Source organism: Caenorhabditis remanei, chromosome IV (genome assembly GCF_010183535.1).
Source record: "Caenorhabditis remanei strain PX506 chromosome IV, whole genome shotgun sequence".
In the NCBI taxonomy this organism is placed as follows: Eukaryota; Metazoa; Nematoda; class Chromadorea; order Rhabditida; family Rhabditidae; genus Caenorhabditis; species Caenorhabditis remanei.
In genome coordinates, this window is record NC_071331.1 from 8,103,541 (window position 1) to 8,125,872 (window position 22,332).

The following is a 22,332-nucleotide window of genomic DNA, read 5'->3' on the forward strand; positions in this document are numbered from 1 at the left end:
ATCAGCAAAGGCACAGAAATGGAGGTCGGGAGGGAAAGAGGAGAGGAGGTCATTGATAAATATGAGAAACAGGAGGGGACCACTGCATGTGCCTTGTGGAACACCGGAAGGGATGAGGGAAATAGAGGGGTCAATATGACCGTTTACCATGACAGAATAGGAACGGTTACTCAGGAAATCAGCAAACCAGTTAATAATAAGGGAGGGGACACCAAAAGAGTGGAGTTTGGCAATAAGAAGTCTTTGAGCGGAGTTACATGTCATTAATTCAAAATGACTCCATTTACTACTGAAAACGTGGAAAAAGCAACTGTTTAGATTCAAGTAACTCCGCTCAAAGTCGGTATTTTTCCAAAATCTTTTTTTGCAATAGGTTCACAAATAAATGAGTCAAATGACCGATAACGTTTCAGAATAGTAGTCAATTCTATTTCAGAGAAATAAGCCATCAAAGTCAAAAAATGCACAAAAAGTGATTTCGCGTGATATTGAAGTTTTGTTTTTGAAGATAAAACAAACAGAAATTGATGTTAAAACATGTAAAAACACATTAAAATGTGATTTTGTATTACCCAAAACTATTTCCACGTAAATAATTTTTCTGAAAACCAACTGAAAATTGGTTTTTTCAGGTGGTCCTAAAGATATTTCGCGGCCAAAAAAGTGACTTTTTGGTGGTACGAGAGTATGAAAAGTGATATGTTCTTGAAAATTTGTGTCCGGGGGTTATTTTGGATTTGGAATCGATTGGCATTCACAGATTTTTGATATCTCTTCTGAGTTTTCCAGAACCCCCAAATTTGAGAGGGTCCTAAAAATATTTCGCGCACTGTAGTTCACGCCACAACAACCAAACATACAACCAGTCTGAGTGATACTAAATCTCCTCTTCCTGTTTTGTATCGAATCGAACATTTGCCATTGTTGTATACCAATCACCATAAGCGACTATATCGGAGGCACCATCCCTATATGTTCCATAGTTGATGTCAGTGTAATACGCGTGAAAGAGAGTGGTGTTATGAGAAGGAATACATGCAACAAGAGAACCTGAATTATTTTCATTTTGAAAATATAACTTATTTTTGAATTTCAAATAAAATAATAATTTCATTTTGTTTTTCCCCTGGCTTCTGATATGTGCCTATGAAATATTGGTTTTTGGCTTCTAGGACCAGATTCTAACTTTAATATTCATAGTTTTTCTAACTAAAGGAATGTTTTCTAAATTATGTTAGGAAGGGTGAGGGGAAATAGAACAGAATATGAGTGACTGAATTGAGTCTTTGAGAAACTCTAAACTCTGCGTAAATAAAATATAACTGACATTTTGAAACGACTGAACTGATTTTTAGGTCCGGTGGCTTTTAATACATTGGGAACTTTTGAAAATTTGTAAAGTAGAATGTCCTATATTTGTTTTGAATTATTATTTTGGTTTTCCTTCCTTTCGACTCAATGACGTCAGAATAAAACATGATGGAAGTGACGCCTTTCAATAATTTGTTATCAGTGGAATGATTCCTTTCCGTTTATGTTTAAGAAGAATTAACACCCTTTTTTACGTCCAATATGTCATAAGAATGTTCAAAAATAATGTCTATTCTATTCTATTATGAATTTCTGGGCGGAAAGCGGAAAACGGAATGAACATTCAAAAATGTTTTCTACTCGTAAATGAGACCTTCCTTTTTTGTTGTTAGAACAAACTATCTGCGGGTAAATTCATTTAATGATAACACACGATCTCTGGCCAAACAGCAATTATTATTCCCCCGTCTGGCCGATAGAGTACTGTAGCAGTCACACCATCGTTCCGTCGTAGATCATATCCAAAACTGAAGCGATATTTGATTTGAAATGGGCTGAAAATTGGATCTGATTGCAGGTATTAGTTTTATGAATGCTACCTGGTATACTGTCGCAAGCTTTTTACAAGAACCACATTTATGTCGGCAAACAAAGCATCAAGATCGAAATTTACGGTTTTAGCAGAAAACAGTTTCAATCGTGGACTTCCTCCGGCTAGCCAATGCTTTAAAAATGTATTCATATTAATACTAGTCAAGGAAGATTTGAACAGCATTATTTCCCGTCCATCCATTGTGAGCAAATTGTCTATTGTCACCCATGACCCGTCACTGATGGACAAATAATCAATACTTCTGAAATTCTCTCGAAACTGAAAATTGGGAGGTGGTGATGGATAGATGACAGTTCGAAACGAGGCGGGGCAATCTCTCAGAATATGAGTCAACTCGTCTTCTGTTAAAGTGTCTTTCCAGTCTTCACAATAGACACTTCTGACATGTGACTGCTGTCTACTATTCACCCAATCAATCATCCAAATGTTTTTACGATTAAATGTAATTCCCAATACATCAATATTGAAGAGCTGAGTAACATAATCAGTGAGTATCTTCAATCCATTCACTTCATCCTTCCAATGAGTCACCAAAAATCCCTTCTCTTCGTTTACAGTCAATGCCACGTTTTGTCCATTCATCTCAACAAAACGTGTTTTGTTGGTCATTTTCTGTAAACCTGATGCAACCAGAACAATCTGGTGATCACAAAATTTGTCGAAAGATAGAAGGAAATGTGTGACACACGAAACATGTAAGTGCCTATCGATTGGCTTCCTTCTATAAGTTTTGATTACTGTTTGACATTTCTGGGAGCATAGGGACATGGAGACTCTGAAAATTGAAAATGAGATAAGAAATCGAATGAAAAAAGACTCACAATGAACTGAATTCCATAAAATCGATAATCTTCTTTAACGGGACATAAGGAACACAGAGAAGAGGCAGGGAAGACGTCATCCTCCGACAGATGACGTATGAGAGTAATGAATGGAATGGAATGGAAGGAATGGAAGAGACAAAGAGAGAGAGTCTAGAGAAAGTATGGAAGTGACATGGGAGAACTACAGTAACCCGGTAAGAGCGGGGCTCTGCGGGAAGGTAAACATGTGACGTCAAAACAAAGGTTTTTTTTATAGAAACAAAAGAAATGGATGAGAAGACAAGAGATGAGAGAGTTTAGAGAAAGTGAGGCGGTACTTGCTTATAGAACTGTTACGAAATGGAACTGTTACAATATGGAACTCCTGTGCAGTAGAGCGCGTTTGCTTCACTTTTTCAGTATTGACTTTTCTATCAATTTTTTTTCACTTTTTCCAGTTTTTACAAGAAGGAACGACGATTTATGAAAGAAAATTAAATTATTTGATTAATTTTTCAGAAAAAAATCTTTTTTTGATCAAATTGATTCGAAATCGTTAAAAATGCCTCAGGGAAAGTTGAAAGAAGTGGAAAATATCGATGGCTGGCTGATGAAAGTTAAAAAAGAAATCCCAACTCTCAATGAAAAAATATACCATTGTGCGGAAAGGTAAAAATTCAATCTGCAAGATACTTAAAGAGATCAGAGTTCAGGACAACTAAAGTCCAGTGTTCGGCAGCCTTCGGAGTTCACAAAAGTACCGGTGTAATCAGAGTTATTAAACAACACATTAACCATGATAAAGACTTGTTGTCGAATGCAGTGAGGAACAGAAATAGCAAATTTTTGTAATAATGAGTATGTTTCTCAGGTAAAAATAGGTAGACAAGAGTTAAAGCGTCGAGCTGAAAATGGAAATGTCCGTGATGTGATCGACAGTGTAAGAGCTGATTTCGGTGCTCATGTTTCAGTGGCAATTGGTAAACTTCCTAAACAATTTTTTTAAACCACACAGAATACACAAAATTCAGGTGATTACAATTGTAAAAGACGATTAGTTCATTCTAGTAAGGCCAGAAAAGACCCAGATACAAACAAAATGAATTCTGGAGGTGCTATTTCTGAGAAATACAAACGTACTTTGGGTAATTTTGACCTCTTCAAAACATTGTCTATTCATCGTAATTTCAGATGGTGATGGTTTTCTCATAAGAGATGTTACATTTAATCAAGAACGAGTTCTCATTTTCGGATCGGATGTAGGATTAGAGCTTCTTTCAGCTGGAAAAGTTTTGATGGTTGACGGAACATTTTCATGTTGTCCGGATGGATTTACTCAGCTCTTCACATTTCATGTTTATGTATGTATTTTCAATCATTACGCTCTAGTATTCCAGAACACTGCTCTGTCATAATTTGAGATTTCAGTTATCTGAAGATGTTGTCAAGCCAGTAGTTTTTGCACTTTTGCCTAATAAGCAATTGGCCACCTATGAGTTCATGATAAATCAATTGAAAAGACTTCCGTTTCTTCAAAACTGGAAACCAGATATGATTATTTCCGATTTCGAAGTTAACATCAAAACAGCTTTTGAAAGAAGTTTCCCAACTGCGTCGTTCCATGGCTGCTTGTTTCATCTCATTCAATCTTGGAGGCGCCGTGCAGAAAAGCTCAAGTTATATGATGAACTTCTCAGTAAGATCCGTGATAGAAAACAATGAAAAATTGAAATAATTCCAGCGGGTTCTCTCCAAGATTTCTGGCAACTGCTTAAAGTTTTGCCATTTATTGAGGAAAGTAAAATTGGAAGATTCTTTGAAATCATAGTTCTGGAGACAGTTCCTAACATTGTTGGTCCAGCAGTGAATGGTACATAGTTTCTTCTCTCGAAAACATTGATTTCTTTTTCAGAGTTTATTGATTATGTTGATGAGAACTATGTTAGGGGACCAGTTGGTGGCACTCCCCGTTTCTCACCGTCGCTTTGGTCTTGCTCCTTGCAAACCATCAACGGCATCCACCGAACATCGAATTCCGTTGAATGTTGGCACAGACTCTTGCATTCTGTCACAACGATGCATCACGGTTTCACAAAAGTAAAGCTCTCAGACTTGCTTCACAAACTTCAAATGGAAGAGCGACATACCAGTATGGATTGGGCTGAATTAAAAATTAACCCCAACTTCAAGGTTTCATTCTTTCTACTGACATAATGTTAAATTAATTAAAATACTTAAGGTTATCAAAAGTCGTAAAGTCTCCAATATTATGAAGGATAGAAGATTGAAATTAGCTGTTGAGAACAACCCCCCTCCTCCTTATCTCCCTCTTGATGGCGTCCAACTCTTGTGGTCTTTCGTCAATGCCAAAAAGTATTGAGTTAACGACGACTTTCGCATTTTCTTATTGTTATTTCTTATTTTTTGTTTTTCCACTTATTTTTTCATTTCAAACAATTATATAAAGTTTTTTTGGAACAGGAGTATGAAGTAGCTTTGAAAAATTTTCTGAAAAATTAATCAAATAATTTAATTTTCTTTCATAAATCGTCGTTCCTTCTTGTAAAAACTGGAAAAAGTGAAAAAAAATTGATAGAAAAGTCAATACTGAAAAAGTGAAGCAAACGCGCTCTACTGCACAGGAGTTCCATATTGTAACAGTTCCATTTCGTAACAGTTCTATAAGCAAGTACCGCCGAAAGTGAGAGAGTGACATGGGAAACCAGCTGGGCTACTGTAGGTTTCCTATGCGCGTTGGTCATGAATGTCTACAGTAATCAAATGACTACAGTAATCAATTGATGTGACCGCGAATCAACCAAACAAATTGGATGTTTGGCATCTTTGAATGTTTTCTCTGAACAGTTTCTGACTGATATATTTTCTTCTTCCTACTAATGGAATAGTTCTATCTGTCCGTCCGACGCTTCTTCCTAAATAACTTTTTTCTCTTCGAGCCGTTTCAAAAGATGTCTAGGGGTATACCCATGAACCTCCAAGGGCTTCAATTTTTTGGACCCCGGGTGTCACATTACTGTAGGATTACTGTAGCTACCGTGACCCAAAAAATGAAGAAGGGTGTCAAACAGAATGAGGGTAGACCAGACTTGGGTGGTAACAACCTTGGCCCCTTACTAGTATGAGACCCGGAAAATATAGGGCCGGTTACTGTAGGATTACGGTAATTACAGAGTTTTGAACATTTACAGTCGAACCTGAATATCTTGGAAGGTTCAGATCGCCACTGATCGAGAACGTTGATAAATTTGCTGTAGCTACAGAAACCCAAAAATCGGGAAAGCAGGTTCCAACTGAAAATACGGGGTCCATACGCAATTTGAAGGATCTCTCATTGCACTTGTTCATCTGCTTCCAACTCGTAGCGACAAGATCCGTGCTCTCCGAGAAGCATTCTACCGTCAGGACCTTCCAAATGTGACCAGTTTCCTGGCCACTGTAGCCGTGAGTAGTATACAGATGCAGTTAGGAGTGAAAATAAAGCACAGGGGGCGGGGCTTAGCAAGCTCCGCCCCCCTGTGCTTTATTTTCACTCCTAACTGCATCTGTGAGATTACCAAATCAACTTATCATATCTGAAAATGATTAACTGATAAAATTTAAACTTACTGATAAGATTGATTATACACGAATGAAAATGCTCAGGGATCAGAGTATGGTGGGTTAAATCACGAAATGACAAGGTGATTACTGATAAGGTGATTACTGATAAAATGATAACTGATAAGGTGATTACGGTAAAGTGGTTATCAAAACTACATTGCTCAAATTCCCAAAAAAGTGATTACTGATAAAGTGATAACTGATAAGGTGATAACTAGTGATAAGGTGATTACGGTAAAGTGGTTATCAAAACTACATTGCTCAAATTCCCAAAAAAGTGATTACTGATAAAGTGATAACTGATAAGGTGATAAATGATATGATGACAACAGATATGATGATAACCGTTGAGTGATTACTTTACTCTTCAAATTTGGTGATTACTGATTATTCTATTCAAATTTGGTGATAACTGATAAAAGATATGATTTTAAAAAAGAAAAATAATCAAGAGCTAAAAAAAAACCGCAGCTCGCTAGGCTGCATAATGACAAGAATGAGCTAATTTGAAAAATCAGACTATTATGTACTCTATGTTTCTCTAAACTCTCTTCTCTCTCCTTGAAAACAGATCACTGACTTTTTTGACTCACCCCTCCCTCTTTTCAAAAAAACACAGTTTGGTATTTTAATTAAAATTTATTTTCAAAAAATTTTAATATCAGAAAAAAGAAAATTTGAATAGAAATTACAATTCATTTTGTTCAGTCGAAGTTGATTGATGATTGGCCAAAATTCTCGGTATTGGTTTAGGAAATTTTGCCAAGGTTGTTCGTTTTTGACAATCGACACAGAAATCGTATTCAAGAACCTCATTACTGATGGTGATTGATGGCCGGCAGCAGGGTGCCAATGCAACTGTCACACTTGCGCCACGACCGGTGAGGACACACGGTAGCACTGAAATAATACAGTACATGTTTTTTTTTTAAATTAATTACTATTATGTTTACTTTTCTTCCATTTACTTTCTCCTTCTTCTACCAATTTTCCATCATTTGTCGTTTTCACTTCTAAAAGAAAAATATGTTGTTTTTTTGTTTATCAAACCAACCGTATAACGTAATTGGGTATTTTTGAGCATGTGCAGGATACTTCAGAGCAAAGGTACGCTTCTCACACAAATTGCAGAACTTTGAACGATATTTGCGATTCCGAATAGTAATGGACACGATTCCGAATAGTAATGGAGCACAAAAAAGTATTCAATTACCCATTTTTTAATATGCAACCCGTCAGAACAATCCGGAAAACTATTAATTACCCTCATAATCATACATAAACCACACATGTACTCTCAAATAGCCACACATAATCTCATGTGCACACATTGAAAAGTGTTAAACTACACCAATTTTGGAGGAAAATCGAGAAAATCATCGATAAAAGTGGTGAAATACTTTCATTTTGCAATTCAAAAGGAAAAAATTGAGAAAGCAGTTATAGATAACCCCTCATACACACACATACCTACAAACACACACATAAACAATGAAAATGACTAATTACCACTAAATCCAAACATACCCAAATCAAAATTCAATTAAAAACCTTTTTTTTTTGAAAATGAACGATATCTACACATAGAGTGTGTTCTTCAATCTCCAGTTTAATCTCTGTTTATTGAAAATTTTATAAAAAGGACACACGCAGAGATGAAACAGCGGGGGTCCTCTCTCGTGGTGCGCTTAATTATGTGATCATTTCCCCCGAAAAATAATTTTCTTTCAAAAGAGACGCTAAAAAACTTAGTTTTTTACGTGAGTGTATGAAATAAGTGTGTGGATATTGGCATGAGCTTATGTCTGTCTATGGATATGTATGAAAACTTGTCAATCTTTCCACTTTGGTCCAATATTTTTTCCGTTTTTTCATACAAAAAATAAGGTAATTTATCAATTTTGTGGACTCATTTGTGCGCATGTGCACCCATGAGCGATAATTAGTTACTGTTTTCCAATTAATGTGCACACTTGTGAATATTTCATTAAGAAAGTTGGTTATAGATCATGTTTCGAAAATATTCATAAAGGGAGGCTGTCTCTCGTCTCTATTAAATGTTCACTTCTCTCGTTTCATCTGTCCCCTTTTCAAATAACTGTCAATATAAATAATTTAGATTTTTTTTTTTTGAGAAGAAAAACGAGTGAAACGTTAATCCAACATTGGGGGTCGTGTACGAATTTACGCAAAACAAGGGACGTTAGACAAGGGATGTGAGAAAAGACTCTGGAGGTATTTGTTATTACTCATATTTTCCCAACAGATTCTGTAACGTATTCTTTGGCATGAAAATGGAGAAGTTATAGATGGAACGTTTTATTATCATGAAATGACACGAGTTTTCTATGAACAAGAACACATTTATAGAACTTTGGAGATTCAACTGTACGGGTAATCTTCAACTAAAGGGCAATTTAGATAGTATCCAGAAGGAAGTGTTTTTCCGCCTGGGAGGACTCGAACTTTATCCATCACAGGCTTTAGACGTTTCTCAAATGGAGCCGTCGTAATCTCTCCCAGCACTTTTGTTCGCCTCATTGTCCTCTCAGGAACTGATATAACATTTGTTTGGCCATCAAGAAATTCTCTGACCTGAAAATTTAAAATTTCGAAAATTTTGAAAATTTTAATGATAATTACCGAAGCTTCCATAGTTTCCATGTTAATAGTTCGACTGGTTGATGAATTGAGAACGACTCCTTTAAACTTGATCACAATTTTTTCTTCACCAGTCTCCAAATGTTCCAACAGGTAAGAGTAGACTTTGGAAGCCATGCAAATTATCTTCTTCATTCGGTATCCTTTTGGAATTTCAGATTTCAGCTTGCCCAATCCATCTCCAATGAGTGCTTTTACTGGACTTAGATCCGAAATCTTCTTCTTGTATATCACACTATCAGTGTCTGAAAAATAGTAATTTATAAATTTCTCTTTTTTTTTTGTTTTACTCACCAGCATATATCAGATTTTCAGAACCGACAGCCTCCATTGCCTGTAAGAGACGCAGGCGCGCATACGCTGTGGTGTAAATTCCTTCAAAAATATAATTTTTTAAAGATATTAATCGGTATTGACCTACCGATAATAATACTTGTAAATTGCTTGGTTTTTACAGACTCGGTTTTGGATGACCTTGTTATCAGAGTTCTACCATCATCCCAGTCTTTGATTCCTTTGACTTCATATCCTTGCTCACTCATGTACTCACTTTGAGAAACATGATCCAATGTTTCAAACAGTTTTGATTCTGTTCTGACAGGATTCTCTGCTAGCTTTCCTAAATAAAAAATTGTTTTTTAATATTGTTTTTTTAACGCACCCCAACATGTATTCAAAAAGAGTTTTGACATTTCTCTCATGTTGTCGGCCTTTTTGACATTTTCCATCACAAGGGTGACACCATCTCTTTGCTCAATCTCGTTGATATATGCCAGTTTTTCTTCATTAGTCATGCCATCTCTAGGCCAACCCGATGATTCATGTTTCAATTGAATCATTGACTTTAAATAATTTACGAAATAGGCGGCAGTCTGCCATTTATCATCAGGCCACCACCAAATTTCGTGAAATTGAAGCAGCTGGTAGCCTAAATTGGAATTTTTCTTTTCATCTATCTCTCCCTCTCTCTCTCTCACCTCTTTCAATCGCCGCATTCAATTCGGCATGTGTCCACACGCCAGTCAAGTATCGGTCAGACACTTTTGTATGGTTGCATGCAGTTTTTTGATTCTTTTCGATGCATGTTCTACAACTGGGAAATGTCAAAAATCCTGGTATCTTGTAAGGTAGCACTGTAATCTTGATATCAGGAGGTGCATATATTGAGCAAAAGTATAATCCTGAAATTTTTAAATTACCAATTTGATAATCAATATTTCGTTCACCTTTTTTATCGACACCTTTTCCTGGGATGATTGACGGGAAATTGGTCTTGTAGACTATAGGTTGTCCTCTAGGGTACTGGAACATAATATTGACTGATGGATATAACGAGTTGAAGTCGTCATAACAAATTTCTTCGTCTTCTTCACACTCTACAATCATCTGATATGGTTGTGTACGTCCTCCAAACATTCCTTCACGGGGTACAAGATGAGATGCATGTCGACACTGAAACATTTTGTTTAAAATAGGCTTTTTAAATTATACTACCTTTTTGAAGAAATCACGCATTTGCGAGTCTTTTTTGAGCATTTCGTTGATCTCATGTTCCCACCAGCTAATCATATTGTACTCAGCTTCTTTAATTCGCTCTTCTCTCTTCATGGTTCTATCATAAATTGCCTTGTTTTCGACTCCTGGGTGATTAGGGTGTTCCAAGGTTGGATTTGTACACATTGGACATCCGTGGTAGAAACATCCATAAATTTCATAGACAGTGTTTGACTTTTCCTCGTATCCATCTACGAAAAAACAGTCTCCATTTGACATTTTGATCATTTTCTCAGGGCCACGTAATTTGTGATGGATTGTTACACCATCCTTCTTTTCCAACCACATTAATGTTTTGAGTGCAAAGACTGAATTGTTCCGTTCTGGCCATCCATTTTCAGAAATAATGCCCAAGTCTCCTCGTTGGAAATGTTCAAACTTTAGAATATGGTGCACATAACTGGCAATTGTACATGAATGTATAATTGGATTCCAATTGTTGAACAGTCTTTTGCAAATCTAAAAAATATAGTTTAGTTAAACAAAAAAAAGACAAATACCTTGATATATTCGGATAATCCAGTTGTCAATATTTCAACATCACTTTGGCAATAAACCAAAATTTCCATGTCCGCATCAAACTCGTCATTTTTGTGGTTTTCATACCACTTTTCAAATTCGATACGAGGTTCTGGTTTCATGTGGTCCGGATCGTAGAAAAGTTTGTCAGGAAGACGATCCAATACTTTGCCATAGTTTTCCTTGTGATTGAAATAGTATGGGTAGTATCCTTTTTTCAGTTCGGTGATTCCAAAAGTTTTTGGCATTTTTGAAAGAGGCATGGGTATGAAGCGAAAGGAGTCTCGAAACTTCAAACTGTTATAAGCATCCGTTCTTCTAACGCTAGCGGTAATGTTAGCCATGATGAGTGAAGTTCCATTTGAAACATATTCAGGTATGATGCCAAAACTTGTCATAATTTTCGACAAGACAAAATTATGATCATATCTGAAGTTAAAACTATGTTTTACTGACTAAATTTATGAAAAACAAACCTTCCGCCATTATGAGCAATCACATAGGCATTGTCCAGTTTTGTGTTGTGAAGTAAAAAATCGACAAAGTCTTCCAATGGATCCACGTGTTCAAAGTAGTGAAAGTTCCCAGTTTCACAATCACATTCCATTCCTTCTTCAACACACAAATTGCAACACATTTTGTAGCAAACAAGATTGACTTCATGGTTTGGTTGAGGTTTGGAGAAATCTAAAAGTAGTGTGTATTTTTTTAAATTTCCAATGAATAATACCTGGTCCATTGGGTGAGTTTACTACTATAGTTTCAACATCATAGCATAAGATTCTGTAGGATTTTTGGGCTTTCATCTTGCTTTCCTTGAATCTTTTTCTTGGAGGTTGGAAGCAACAATTGTGATAACGAGTTGCATCATACATTTCCTTACATTGCATGCATCTCGATCGTTTTTCACATTCGTGTACTTCATCTTGTGAAATTTTATCTTTGCACACTCGGAAACCACATTCGAGACATCTGAAATTGCGTTTATTAATGTTTCAAAGAAGTTACACTTACGTATATCTCTTTTCACACATTGTTTTCTTTGCTCTGTAGGCATATTCCAAATGGCCATTGTAACAATCTTCATTGGGAAAGTTTGTGTTGCATATTTCACAGTGAATTGTTTCGATTTGAGTATTATCGCATTCATAGAAACCACATTTTTCACATTTAGCGTCACACACTTGGTTATGACCTGTTGACAATGTCTTTTGTTTACACTTGTGGCAATATCTGGAAAATTCATTTATTTTTATTTTCACATCAAATACACTCACGTGGCTTTCATGTGCATAAGTGACGGTTTGATAAAATCGTAGTGTCCAACTCCATCAATCTTCTTGAACGCAATAGTAACGAGTTTTGAAGCATCAAAGTTGAACTCTTTGATGATTTGGTAATATTTTTCGTAAGCAGGTCGACTGTAGACTTCAAACTTGTAGTCCGGATAGGCAGTTGCAATTTTTTCCAAATCATCAATATTGAATACTTGTTGTTCCGTAGACAGTCCAGACTTTTCCAAAATTTCATTCGCAGCTGTCAATTGAAGTTTTTCATTCAGATACTGGTACTGAAAATAAACTCGTTTTAAAAGAAAATATTTTTTAAAATTTACATTTTTCCGTATCATTCTATCCCATTTAGAACGTTGTTCAACATCTTCCTTGGATGCATAAAATGTTATTGCGAGAGCCACAGCCTTTGGAAGACATTTACCGTCTCCAACTACATATGCAGGTATTTTTTTCTCTTCATCGAACATCTACAATTGAAACGTGATAAATTGTATTTTTTCAGCTTACTTTATTTCTACATCGACCCGCTCCTCCTTCAAAATTGTTGAACACATGTATATGAATAATGAAGGTGTCATCAATGTCTACTTCTCCTTTTGATTGAGTAATTCGCTCCAATTCCTCCATTAAAACTTGTCCGTTAAAGGTTTGGTAAGTTCTTTCATTTATCCAAAAACCTTCAGCCTTGTGAAATCCTTCATGAAAAAATCTGGAAAAAAACAATATTTTTTATTAAAAACCAATACGTACCCAAAGCTCATTTTCGATCTTTCCAAGCTTCCTCCAGCTTTACCAATACAGTATCTGATAAACTGGTCGAATGTTCTTTCCATAAGCTCGGGAGTATTTGTTTTTCCTTTGAATCGAAGTCGTGTTTCCGGAAGAGATACACGTTTTTCATTCCGATAAACAAATTTTGGTTCGTATTCAAAGTGAATGTGATTTTTCATCTCCACAATTTCTTCTTCTAAAATTAAAAAAAATATATATTTAAAAAAAAATTTTTGATATAAAAACTCACCACTCATAAATTGAGTACCATCCTTGTTTTCAAATTCTACAGCCACTTGATGTAACGGTTTGATAGGTTTTCTCCCCGAACCAGTTACCAGTTTAACTTTAGCGCAAACTTCTTCAATAGTCTCTTCAATAGCTGTAAAAACAAAATTAAAATCCGAATATATGAAATGAAACAAACCTCCAGGACTATTCCAATTCGACATGGTTGAGGTTTCCTTCTCTCGCGCTCCTTTTAAACCCTATGGGCGGAGCTTATATCGTAAGATTTCCACTCTCATACTGTGAAAACGTCAGGCACATGCTACCAAAATGTGATAACTCTGACCTACTTTTAGAAAACCCGTTTTGAAAACAGGATATTTTGGTTTTGGAATCTTGGAAATTTCTTCAATGACATCCTTTCTGTAACATTGTGATGGCTCTGACCCACTTTCTAAAAACACGTTTATAGGTTACGAGTTTTCAGGATGACATCATTTCGGTTTTGGTTGCAACTGAAGGAAGACGGCTCCGAAAACCGGTTCTAGATTTCAAAATTTTAGGGGCGGAGCTTAGGAATAAGTATAAAACTGAGGAGTTTGTTTAAAAAAATCACAATGTGGTCCGATATCACAGCTTGCGCTCTGGTTAATGGAACCGGTATTTTGGTTTATTCTCTATGTGATTCTTGTGCTAGTACTATTACTATTCGGAATCGCAAATATCGTTCAAAGTTCTGCAATTTGTGTGAGAAGCGTACCTTTGCTCTGAAGTATCCTGCACATGCTCAAAAATACCCAATTACGTTATACGGTTTGTTTGATAAACAAAAAAACAACATATTTTTCTTTTAGAAGTGAAAACGACAAATGATGGAAAATTGGTAGAAGAAGGAGAAAGTAAATGGAAGAAAAGTAAACATAATAGTAATTAATTTTAAAAAAACATGTACTGTATTATTTCAGTGCTACCGTGTGTCCTCACCGGTCGTGGCGCAAGTGTGACAGTTGCATTGGCACCCTGCTGCCGGCCATCAATCACCATCAGTAATGAGGTTCTTGAATACGATTTCTGTGTCGATTGTCAAAAACGAACAACCTTGGCAAAATTTCCTAAACCAATACCGAGAATTTTGGCCAATCATCAATCAACTTCGACTGAACAAAATGAATTGTAATTTCTATTCAAATTTTCTTTTTTCTGATATTAAAATTTTTTGAAAATAAATTTTAATTAAAATACCAAACTGTGTTTTTTTGAAAAGAGGGAGGGGTGAGTCAAAAAAGTCAGTGATCTGTTTTCAAGGAGAGAGAAGAGAGTTTAGAGAAACATAGAGTACATAATAGTCTGATTTTTCAAATTAGCTCATTCTTGTCATTATGCAGCCTAGCGAGCTGCGGTTTTTTTTTAGCTCTTGATTATTTTTCTTTTTTAAAATCATATCTTTTATCAGTTATCACCAAATTTGAATAGAATAATCAGTAATCACCAAATTTGAAGAGTAAAGTAATCACTCAACGGTTATCATCATATCTGTTGTCGTCATATCAGTTATCACCTTATCAGTTATCACTTTATCAGTAATCACTTTTTTGGGAATTTGAGCAATGTAGTTTTGATAACCACATTGCCGTAATCACTGTATCATTAGTTATCACCTTATCAGTTATCACTTTATCACTAATCACTTTTTTGGGAATTTGAGCAATGTAGTTCTGATAATCACTTTACCGTAATCACCTTATCACTAGTTATCACTTTATCAGTTATCACTTTATCAGTAATCACTTTTTTGGAATTTGAGCAATGTAGTTTTGGTAACCACTTTACGGTAATCACCGTATCACTAGTTATCACCTTATCAGTTATCACTTTATCAGTAATCACTTTTTTCGGGGAATTGAGCAATGTAGTTCTGATATCCATTTTACCGTAATCACCGTATCAGTTATCATTTTATCAGTAATCACCTTATCAGTAATCACTTTATCATTTCATCATTTAACCCACCATACTCTGATCCCTGAGCATTTTCATTTATGTATAATCACTCTTATCAGTTCAAAAATTTTATCAGTTAATCATTTTCTGATATGATGAGATGATTAGGTATTCTCACAGATGCAGTTAGGAGTGAAAATAAAGCACAGGGGGCGGGGTTTGCTAAGCCCCGCCCCCTGTGCTTTATTTTCACTCCTAACTGCATCTGTATACTACTGCCGTGTTCTGTCTTGTTGTTTACTTGCAAGGATTCCGTGTGGAACTACCCATCCAGTCGTCAAAAGTGCGAGGGCATCGGGCTTCTTACCCGATCAAGCTTTTCTACACATCCAACATGCCAATCATTCTTCAAAATGCCCTGGTATCAAATCTGTTTGTTCTTTCTCAGGTTGGTGACTAGCTTAGCTAAGCTAAGCGCTTAGTGTTATAATTAGAAATTTTTAACTTCTTTTTCCAGCTGATCTATTCGAAGACCGGTGACAACTTCTTTGCTCGTCTTTTGGGATCGTGGTCTCATGGAGGAAGTGCCAGAAGCTACCCAATCGGAGGTCTTTGCTACTACTTGTCGCCACCAGAATCCCTCAGACACATCCTCGAAGACCCACTCCACTGCATCGTCTACATTGTCTTCATGCTCGGATCTTGCGCATTCTTCTCCAAAACCTGGATTGATGTGTCTGGATCTTCCGCAAGAGATGTCGCCAAGCAGTTGAAAAGTCAAAATATGATCATGCGCGGCCACCGAGAAACTTCAACGATCCACAAGTTGAACAAATACATTCCGACTGCTGCTGCTTTCGGAGGTCTTTGTATCGGCGCACTTTCCGTCACAGCTGACTTTATGGGCGTCAATGGATCGGGAACTGGAATCCTTCTCGCTGTCACGATCATCTACCAATACTTCGAGATCTTCGTCAAGGAGCAACAGGAGATGGGAGGCGGAGTTGCATCCATGTTCTTCTAATAAAAAAGCCACGGTGTTTCGACTCTAATATTTTTGTTTTTAATCGTTTTGCATTTTCCGCCCTTCTCGTTTCCCTGTACCATCTTTTCTTTTGCACCCCATTTCGTCTCTTGATACTAGATTGAGTGAATTGTCTTTAGTTTATTTGTTTTCTTCTCTTTTCGAGTCTAATTGGATTCAGTCAGCTCACGAGTAAAAAACCGTAAATAAACTCTAATTTAATTATTTGTGAAATTAATGACAAACTCCGTTCCAACAACACTCGGATTTCAGATATTTCTCGACCAAAAACATTAAACGCTTTCAGAATCATGGCTACAGAAAAACTTTCAATTTAAAAGTTTCGGAATAAAAAAAAGTTGTAATCGTGGCGAGACCAATTGTCAGCTAGACTCTTTGTTCCTTTAAATATTACGGTATAATTATTCAATTTTTAGTTTTTATTTAGTATTTCTCTATTATAAAATGTGAATATGATGAAAATTAAAAGCATTCATTCTTATTATTTTTATGAAAGTCAAGCCTTTAGGCATCCTACCTAATTAGTGCAGAAAATCGCCTTTAAATTTCAAGTAGATTACGGTAACAGTCGTTTTGCGTGTGTTTGTTGTTTAGCCTTCGCCAACTTTTCAGCGGGAAAAATTCAAAAGTTTGTCGGCTCTCGCTGTTCCTTCGTGATTTTTATTCAGTTTTCTTTCATTTCTGTCTTTCTAATTTGCAAAAACTGAATTTGTAAAGGAACTCTGACTTGTTCAAACTATTTTTTATTGTTTTCAATCATAAAGTTCGTTTCAGAAACCTTCGTTTGCATTTCTTCGATCTTCTCATAATAATTATAATTCTTTTTTTATTTTAGTAATGTTCCTCGACTATGTCAAACCCTTTTGTGCCTATGTGCCAGAGATGGCGAAACCGGATCGGAAGATTCAATTCCGCGAGAAGATGTTGTGGACAATTATCGTCCTTATAGTCTACCTAGTCTGTTGTCAAGTCCCGTTGTTCGGAATCATGTCTTCGGAATCAGCAGATCCACTCTACTGGCTACGCGCCATCATGGCTTCCAACAGGGGCTCTCTGATGGAACTCGGAATTTCCCCAATTGTCACTTCCGGAATGATCATGCAGCTTCTCGCCGGTCTCAAATTTATCGAAGTGGGAGACTCGCCGAAAGAGCGCGCACTCTTTAACACTTCCCAGAAATGTAAGAATCATTGAGATATTTCGAATTATTGATTTTTTTTTCACTGAAACTTTTCAGTGTTCGGAATCATTATCACTGTTGGACAAGCCCTCGTCTATGTGATGTCTGGACTCTATGGCCCTCCATCAGAGCTCGGTGCTGGAATCTGTCTCCTTCTCATTGTTCAACTTGTAATGGCTGGTCTCGTCGTGCTTCTGTTCGATGATTTGCTTCAAATTGGCTATGGTCTCGGATCCGGAATATCTCTTTTCATCGCCACCAACATTTGCGAAAACGTTGTCTGGAAAGCGTTCTCCCCTGCTACGTACAACACCGGACGAGGACCGGAATTCGAAGGATCTCTCATTGCACTCGTCCATCTTCTCGCCACCCGCTCCGACAAGATGCGTGCTCTCCGAGAAGCATTCTATCGTCCGGACCTTCCGAATATCTTTGGCTTGTTGTGCACTGTCCTCATATTCTTGTGTGTTGTTTATTTGCAAGGATTCCGCGTCGAACTGCCGATGCGGTCATTGCGAGCTCGCGGAATACAGCAGTCTTACCCGATCAAGCTTTTCTACACATCCAACATGCCAATCATTCTTCAAAACGCGCTGGTGTCAAATCTGTTTGTCATGTCTCAAGTTCGTAGTGTTCTAATTAGAAATTTTAAAAAATTTCTCTTTCAGCTGATCTATTCGAAGACAGGTGACAACTTCTTTGCTCGTCTCTTGGGATCGTGGTCTCATGGAGGAAGTGCCAGAAGCTACCCAATCGGAGGTCTCTGCTACTACTTGTCAGCACCAGAATCCCTCAGACACATCCTCGAAGACCCACTCCACTGCATTGTCTACATTGTCTTCATGCTCGGATCTTGCGCATTCTTCTCCAAAACCTGGATCGATGTGTCTGGAATATCTGCTAAGGACGTGGCGAAGCAACTGAAACAACAGCAACTGACCATGCGAGGACACCGAGAGGGTGGAATGATTCACGAACTGAATAGATACATTCCTACGGCCGCCACTTTCGGAGGACTTCTGATTGGTGCAATCTCAGTTGCCTCCGATTTTCTTGGAGTCGGAGGAGGAACGGGAATGCTTCTCGCTGTCACTCTCATCTATCAATATTTCGAGATATTTGCAAAGGAACAAGCCGACAATGGAGGAGTGATGAACATGCTCTTCTAGAAACGAGATCTCTATTTGTATTTTCCAAATTTGTTACGTTTTTATTAATTAAGGTGACCCGACTCTTATGTATTTCATGTTCTATTGTATAGTGTTTAGTTTTCAATAATATATTGCATAGTTGTTTTAAATACTATATATTTCAAATCGAGCCGAATGACTCATTCCAAATGAGAAGGCTTTTTGAGATAATTTCGATCGGATTGTTTTTCAGGTGAATAATCAACTTCACCCAGCCGAAAGTGGGGAAAATCCGATTTTGGCTATCATTTATCAGCTGAAATTTCAGAAATACATTTTTCTACAGAGGAAATCACTCGAATTGACACGACGATTTCCAAGCAGACTTGCAAAATATCGGACGGACTGGTGTGACGTGCCCAATTTTTCGAAATTCTTATCAAAAATAGTCAAAAAATTCTATATCGGTATTTAAAAATTGTCGAAAATTCTACTTTTGCAAAAAAAAGCCACAATTTTTTGTACTGGGACCCGGTCCGGTCCTCCCGTTGCAAATCTGTTTTCGGCGCAAGTTTTCAAGTGTACATCGAGAAGAAGCATCGGAGAAACCATTTTATTGAGGTGTTTCTTCTCGGGAATTTGATAATTTTACAGAAGTAATGAGATACGTTAAATAATATGAGTAACTGGTGGGAAAAAAATCAATCATGAAATAAAAATTTGTACATTTGATATCAAAGTGAGATAATGGTGAGTCACAGTTCGGTTTCTCTGATACCGTTAGTTTCGAATGTTCTCAACGGTTCTTGACTTTCTTGGTCAGATTCGGAAGGAGTCTCGTCATCAGATGATGTTCCGCCGACAAGTCTCTCTCGTTCCGGTGCAAATCGGTTCGACGGTCCCGGTTCGTCGTCATCTTCTCGCTCGGCATCTCGTTTCTGTTTTTCCAATTCTTCTTCGCGCTCTTTCTTTGCTTGCTGTTCTTTTGCCCACTCTCTTTCTCGCTCCATCTCGCGCATAAATTGGAACGCCTGTCTTTCTTCGTCTCGGCGAGCCTTCTTCCGTGCCTCTTCTTCTGCTCGAGCAGCTTCTCGTGCTGCATTTACCGCATCCATCCGTTCTCCCGCTCGTTTGTGTCTTTCTTCGAATTCGGCGTATGACATTCCCGTGACTTGCTGGAAATTTCTGTTTTCGCGCGCGATCAATGCATCACCACTTCTGAAAATTACAGTTTTTTTTTGATTTTCCGACATAAAACCGCATTACCTCTCACAGAAATAATACAATGTAATACCCACAAGAATCGAGACCCCGAAGAGAGTACCGAGTACAATCAACTGATTCTCACTGCACCATTTAAGCCACCAAGGAGCGTTCTTGGGCAAGACCATAGTCGACTGAAATTTTTGAAACTTTTTTGGAATTTGAGGCTGAAAAACTGAAAGCATATGAGAGAAACAACGAAAAATGGCATGAAAGTAGCGAGAAAACATCAAAAATAGAGTTTCGGCGCGTGCGCCGATAGGTCAAAACTTTCAAATTATTGTGAAAATATGTCTAAAATTTGAATTTTTCGCGAAAAAGTAAAATTTTCGCTCATCATTCAGAATTAGAAGAAATTCTGGAAAATCATCAAAATTTGCACATTTTCGATGAAAAATTGAAAAAAATTAGTTCCCGTTTTGAAGTTTCAGAAATATCTGATCTGGAAAAACAAACAAATTGAATGAATAAATTCAAATCCGACCAGAATTGGAACGGTAATCGAAATAAATATTCGTAAAAAGAAGCATCCAAGAAACCATTTTATTGAGTTTTCCTGTTTCTTCTCCAGAATTCTATAATCTTACAGAAGGAATGTTATACATTTTTACATAATATGGCAAACTGGTGGGAAAAAATCAGAAATTTGTACATTTTGAGATCAAGTGTTGTGAGATATTGTTAAATGAAAAGTTGAGTTATTGCTTGTCGTCGCGATTCTTGCTCACGAAGCCTTCTTGACTTCCTTCGTCTGATTCCGGTGGATTCGACGGTCCAGCCTCGGCGTCACCCATCAGCCTCTGATTTTCACTTCCGCTGTCAAATTCGACAGATTCCTGAGGAGATACTGATTCTGGTGCCACCAAAGGATTCGACGGTCCGGCAGAACTCTGGGGGGCCGCCATCGGCCTCTCGATTACACTTTCTTGGCTTCCGGATTCGTCAGTGTCCAGAGGAGATACTGATTCTGCTGCCTTCAAAGTCTCCTCATCACTGTCCACCAATCGATTCGATGGTCCTGCCTCATCATATTCTACACACGTACCATCCAACCAAGCATGACACCTCATATCTTTTTCTCTTTTGAAATTTTCTTCTCGGAGTCTTTCGGTTCTTTCTACTAACTTCCGATGCCTTGCTTCACTCTCTTTTCGTCTTTCTTCGTATTCTTCTGGTGATGTCGTGGGAAGTTGTCTCAATTGGACTGGTCTCTCGAAAGATCTCTCTTCTATTCGTGCTATTTCAGTTCCCGCAGGATCCCTCTCTGTACGTGAAAAGAGCGCACGGAATCTGGTAGATACTCCCAGGAAGAATCTGTCCATGGATTGTAACCAGGGAAATATTTCCGCCTGGTTGTTTGCAGCAATTGTTTCTTGATTCGCATCAATATCTCTCTGCGTGTGTCTCCTGAAAATAATAATTTGTCTAGATTTATTAGCAGCCCACGCCTCTTACAACTGCGCTCCATCGCAAACGAGAGCGTATCGGCGAGAGACGCAGAGTTTTTTCAGATTTTCACAGTTTTTCAAAGTATTTCTTGTAAATTATTAAGAAAAAATGCGAAAATCTGTGTCAGCGCGAGAAAAACTCTGCGTCTCTCGCCGATACGCTCTCGTTTGCGATGGTGCGCGGTTGTAAGAGGTAGTGGACTGCTAATACAAAAGAAAATATTTGTAAAAAAAACTCACTGTTGACCTATAAATATGTGGCGAGCGATGAGAAGTGCTATTATCAAGATGACGCCGGCACTGACGATCCACCATAGATTCTCTATGAAAGACTGCAACCAGGCAGGAAGATACTTTCTGTCCATAGCCGACTGAAAATTTGAAAATTTACGATTGCATGCGAGAAATTGAGAAAATGAGTGAGAAAATATGAAAAATCCTCTCGAAATGATGAAATTACGGAATTTCGCGCCGAAAATCAATTTTTGACCCACACTTTAGAGTTTTCAGATCCCGCAGGGTCCGAAAAGTGTGGGTCGAAAAATTAATTAATATATACTAAGAAATTCAAGACAAATCAACGAAAAACTAGAAGAAACTCGTCGAAAAATGTCTCCTAAAAAGGAAAAAAGCGAGAAAACGGTCAAAAGACTGTAATCGTGGCGAGACCATTAAGTGATCGGCATCATGTTCCTTTACAATTTAGTGTTCCGGTCGAGTTTTTCTCGTTAAAAAATGTACATATTCCAGCTCATCAGAGATAAAAGTAGCTGCAAGTGATTTCACAAACCAATAAAACTAATTGGACCTTGAATACCAAAGAAACCGTTTTATTGTCATGTCTTTTCTCGAGAACCTCGTAAGCTTACAATGGGAATGTTTTACAATACATAATATGGCAAAATAGTGGACCAATCAGTCATGAAACACAGAAATTAGTAGAATTGAG

At 37.3% G+C, this 22,332-nt stretch overlaps 8 protein-coding genes across 8 annotated transcripts; 4 read left to right on the forward strand and 4 right to left on the reverse strand.

Annotated features, from left to right (window-relative positions):
• Window positions 1-1,729: 1,729 nt before the first annotated feature.
• GCK72_012849 (uncharacterized protein) lies at window positions 1,730-2,533 on the reverse strand (the record flags this gene model as incomplete). The annotated part of the gene is made up of 2 exons (XM_003090016.2): window positions 1,730-1,865; window positions 1,911-2,533. The coding sequence occupies 2 exons, from the start codon at window positions 2,531-2,533 to the stop codon at window positions 1,730-1,732; spliced, it is 759 nt and encodes a 252-aa protein (XP_003090064.2).
• Window positions 2,534-3,289: 756 nt separating this feature from the next.
• GCK72_012850 (uncharacterized protein) lies at window positions 3,290-5,107 on the forward strand (the record flags this gene model as incomplete). Its single annotated transcript, XM_053729448.1, has 9 exons — window positions 3,290-3,396; window positions 3,441-3,549; window positions 3,599-3,707; window positions 3,759-3,872; window positions 3,919-4,088; window positions 4,156-4,423; window positions 4,469-4,597; window positions 4,640-4,917; window positions 4,967-5,107. 9 exons carry the CDS (start codon window positions 3,290-3,292, stop codon window positions 5,105-5,107), a joined length of 1,425 nt encoding a protein of 474 aa, XP_053584220.1.
• Window positions 5,108-7,036: 1,929 nt separating this feature from the next.
• On the reverse strand, window positions 7,037-7,661 carry GCK72_012851 (uncharacterized protein; the record flags this gene model as incomplete). Its single annotated transcript, XM_053729449.1, has 3 exons — window positions 7,037-7,248; window positions 7,302-7,361; window positions 7,613-7,661. The coding sequence occupies 3 exons, from the start codon at window positions 7,659-7,661 to the stop codon at window positions 7,037-7,039; spliced, it is 321 nt and encodes a 106-aa protein (XP_053584221.1).
• Window positions 7,662-13,993: 6,332 nt separating this feature from the next.
• GCK72_012852 (uncharacterized protein) lies at window positions 13,994-14,553 on the forward strand (the record flags this gene model as incomplete). Its single annotated transcript, XM_053729450.1, has 2 exons — window positions 13,994-14,189; window positions 14,342-14,553. 2 exons carry the CDS (start codon window positions 13,994-13,996, stop codon window positions 14,551-14,553), a joined length of 408 nt encoding a protein of 135 aa, XP_053584222.1.
• Window positions 14,554-15,711: 1,158 nt separating this feature from the next.
• On the forward strand, window positions 15,712-16,341 carry GCK72_012853 (uncharacterized protein; the record flags this gene model as incomplete). Its single annotated transcript, XM_053729451.1, has 2 exons — window positions 15,712-15,765; window positions 15,835-16,341. The coding sequence occupies 2 exons, from the start codon at window positions 15,712-15,714 to the stop codon at window positions 16,339-16,341; spliced, it is 561 nt and encodes a 186-aa protein (XP_053584223.1).
• Window positions 16,342-17,199: 858 nt separating this feature from the next.
• Window positions 17,200-18,711, forward strand: GCK72_012854 (uncharacterized protein; the record flags this gene model as incomplete). Its single annotated transcript, XM_053729452.1, has 3 exons — window positions 17,200-17,542; window positions 17,600-18,165; window positions 18,211-18,711. 3 exons carry the CDS (start codon window positions 17,200-17,202, stop codon window positions 18,709-18,711), a joined length of 1,410 nt encoding a protein of 469 aa, XP_053584224.1.
• A 716-nt stretch (window positions 18,712-19,427) lies between these two features.
• On the reverse strand, window positions 19,428-20,063 carry GCK72_012855 (uncharacterized protein; the record flags this gene model as incomplete). The annotated part of the gene is made up of 2 exons (XM_003093073.2): window positions 19,428-19,890; window positions 19,939-20,063. 2 exons carry the CDS (start codon window positions 20,061-20,063, stop codon window positions 19,428-19,430), a joined length of 588 nt encoding a protein of 195 aa, XP_003093121.2.
• Window positions 20,064-20,633: 570 nt separating this feature from the next.
• GCK72_012856 (uncharacterized protein) lies at window positions 20,634-21,748 on the reverse strand (the record flags this gene model as incomplete). The annotated part of the gene is made up of 2 exons (XM_003093091.2): window positions 20,634-21,342; window positions 21,624-21,748. 2 exons carry the CDS (start codon window positions 21,746-21,748, stop codon window positions 20,634-20,636), a joined length of 834 nt encoding a protein of 277 aa, XP_003093139.2.
• Window positions 21,749-22,332: the final 584 nt, after the last annotated feature.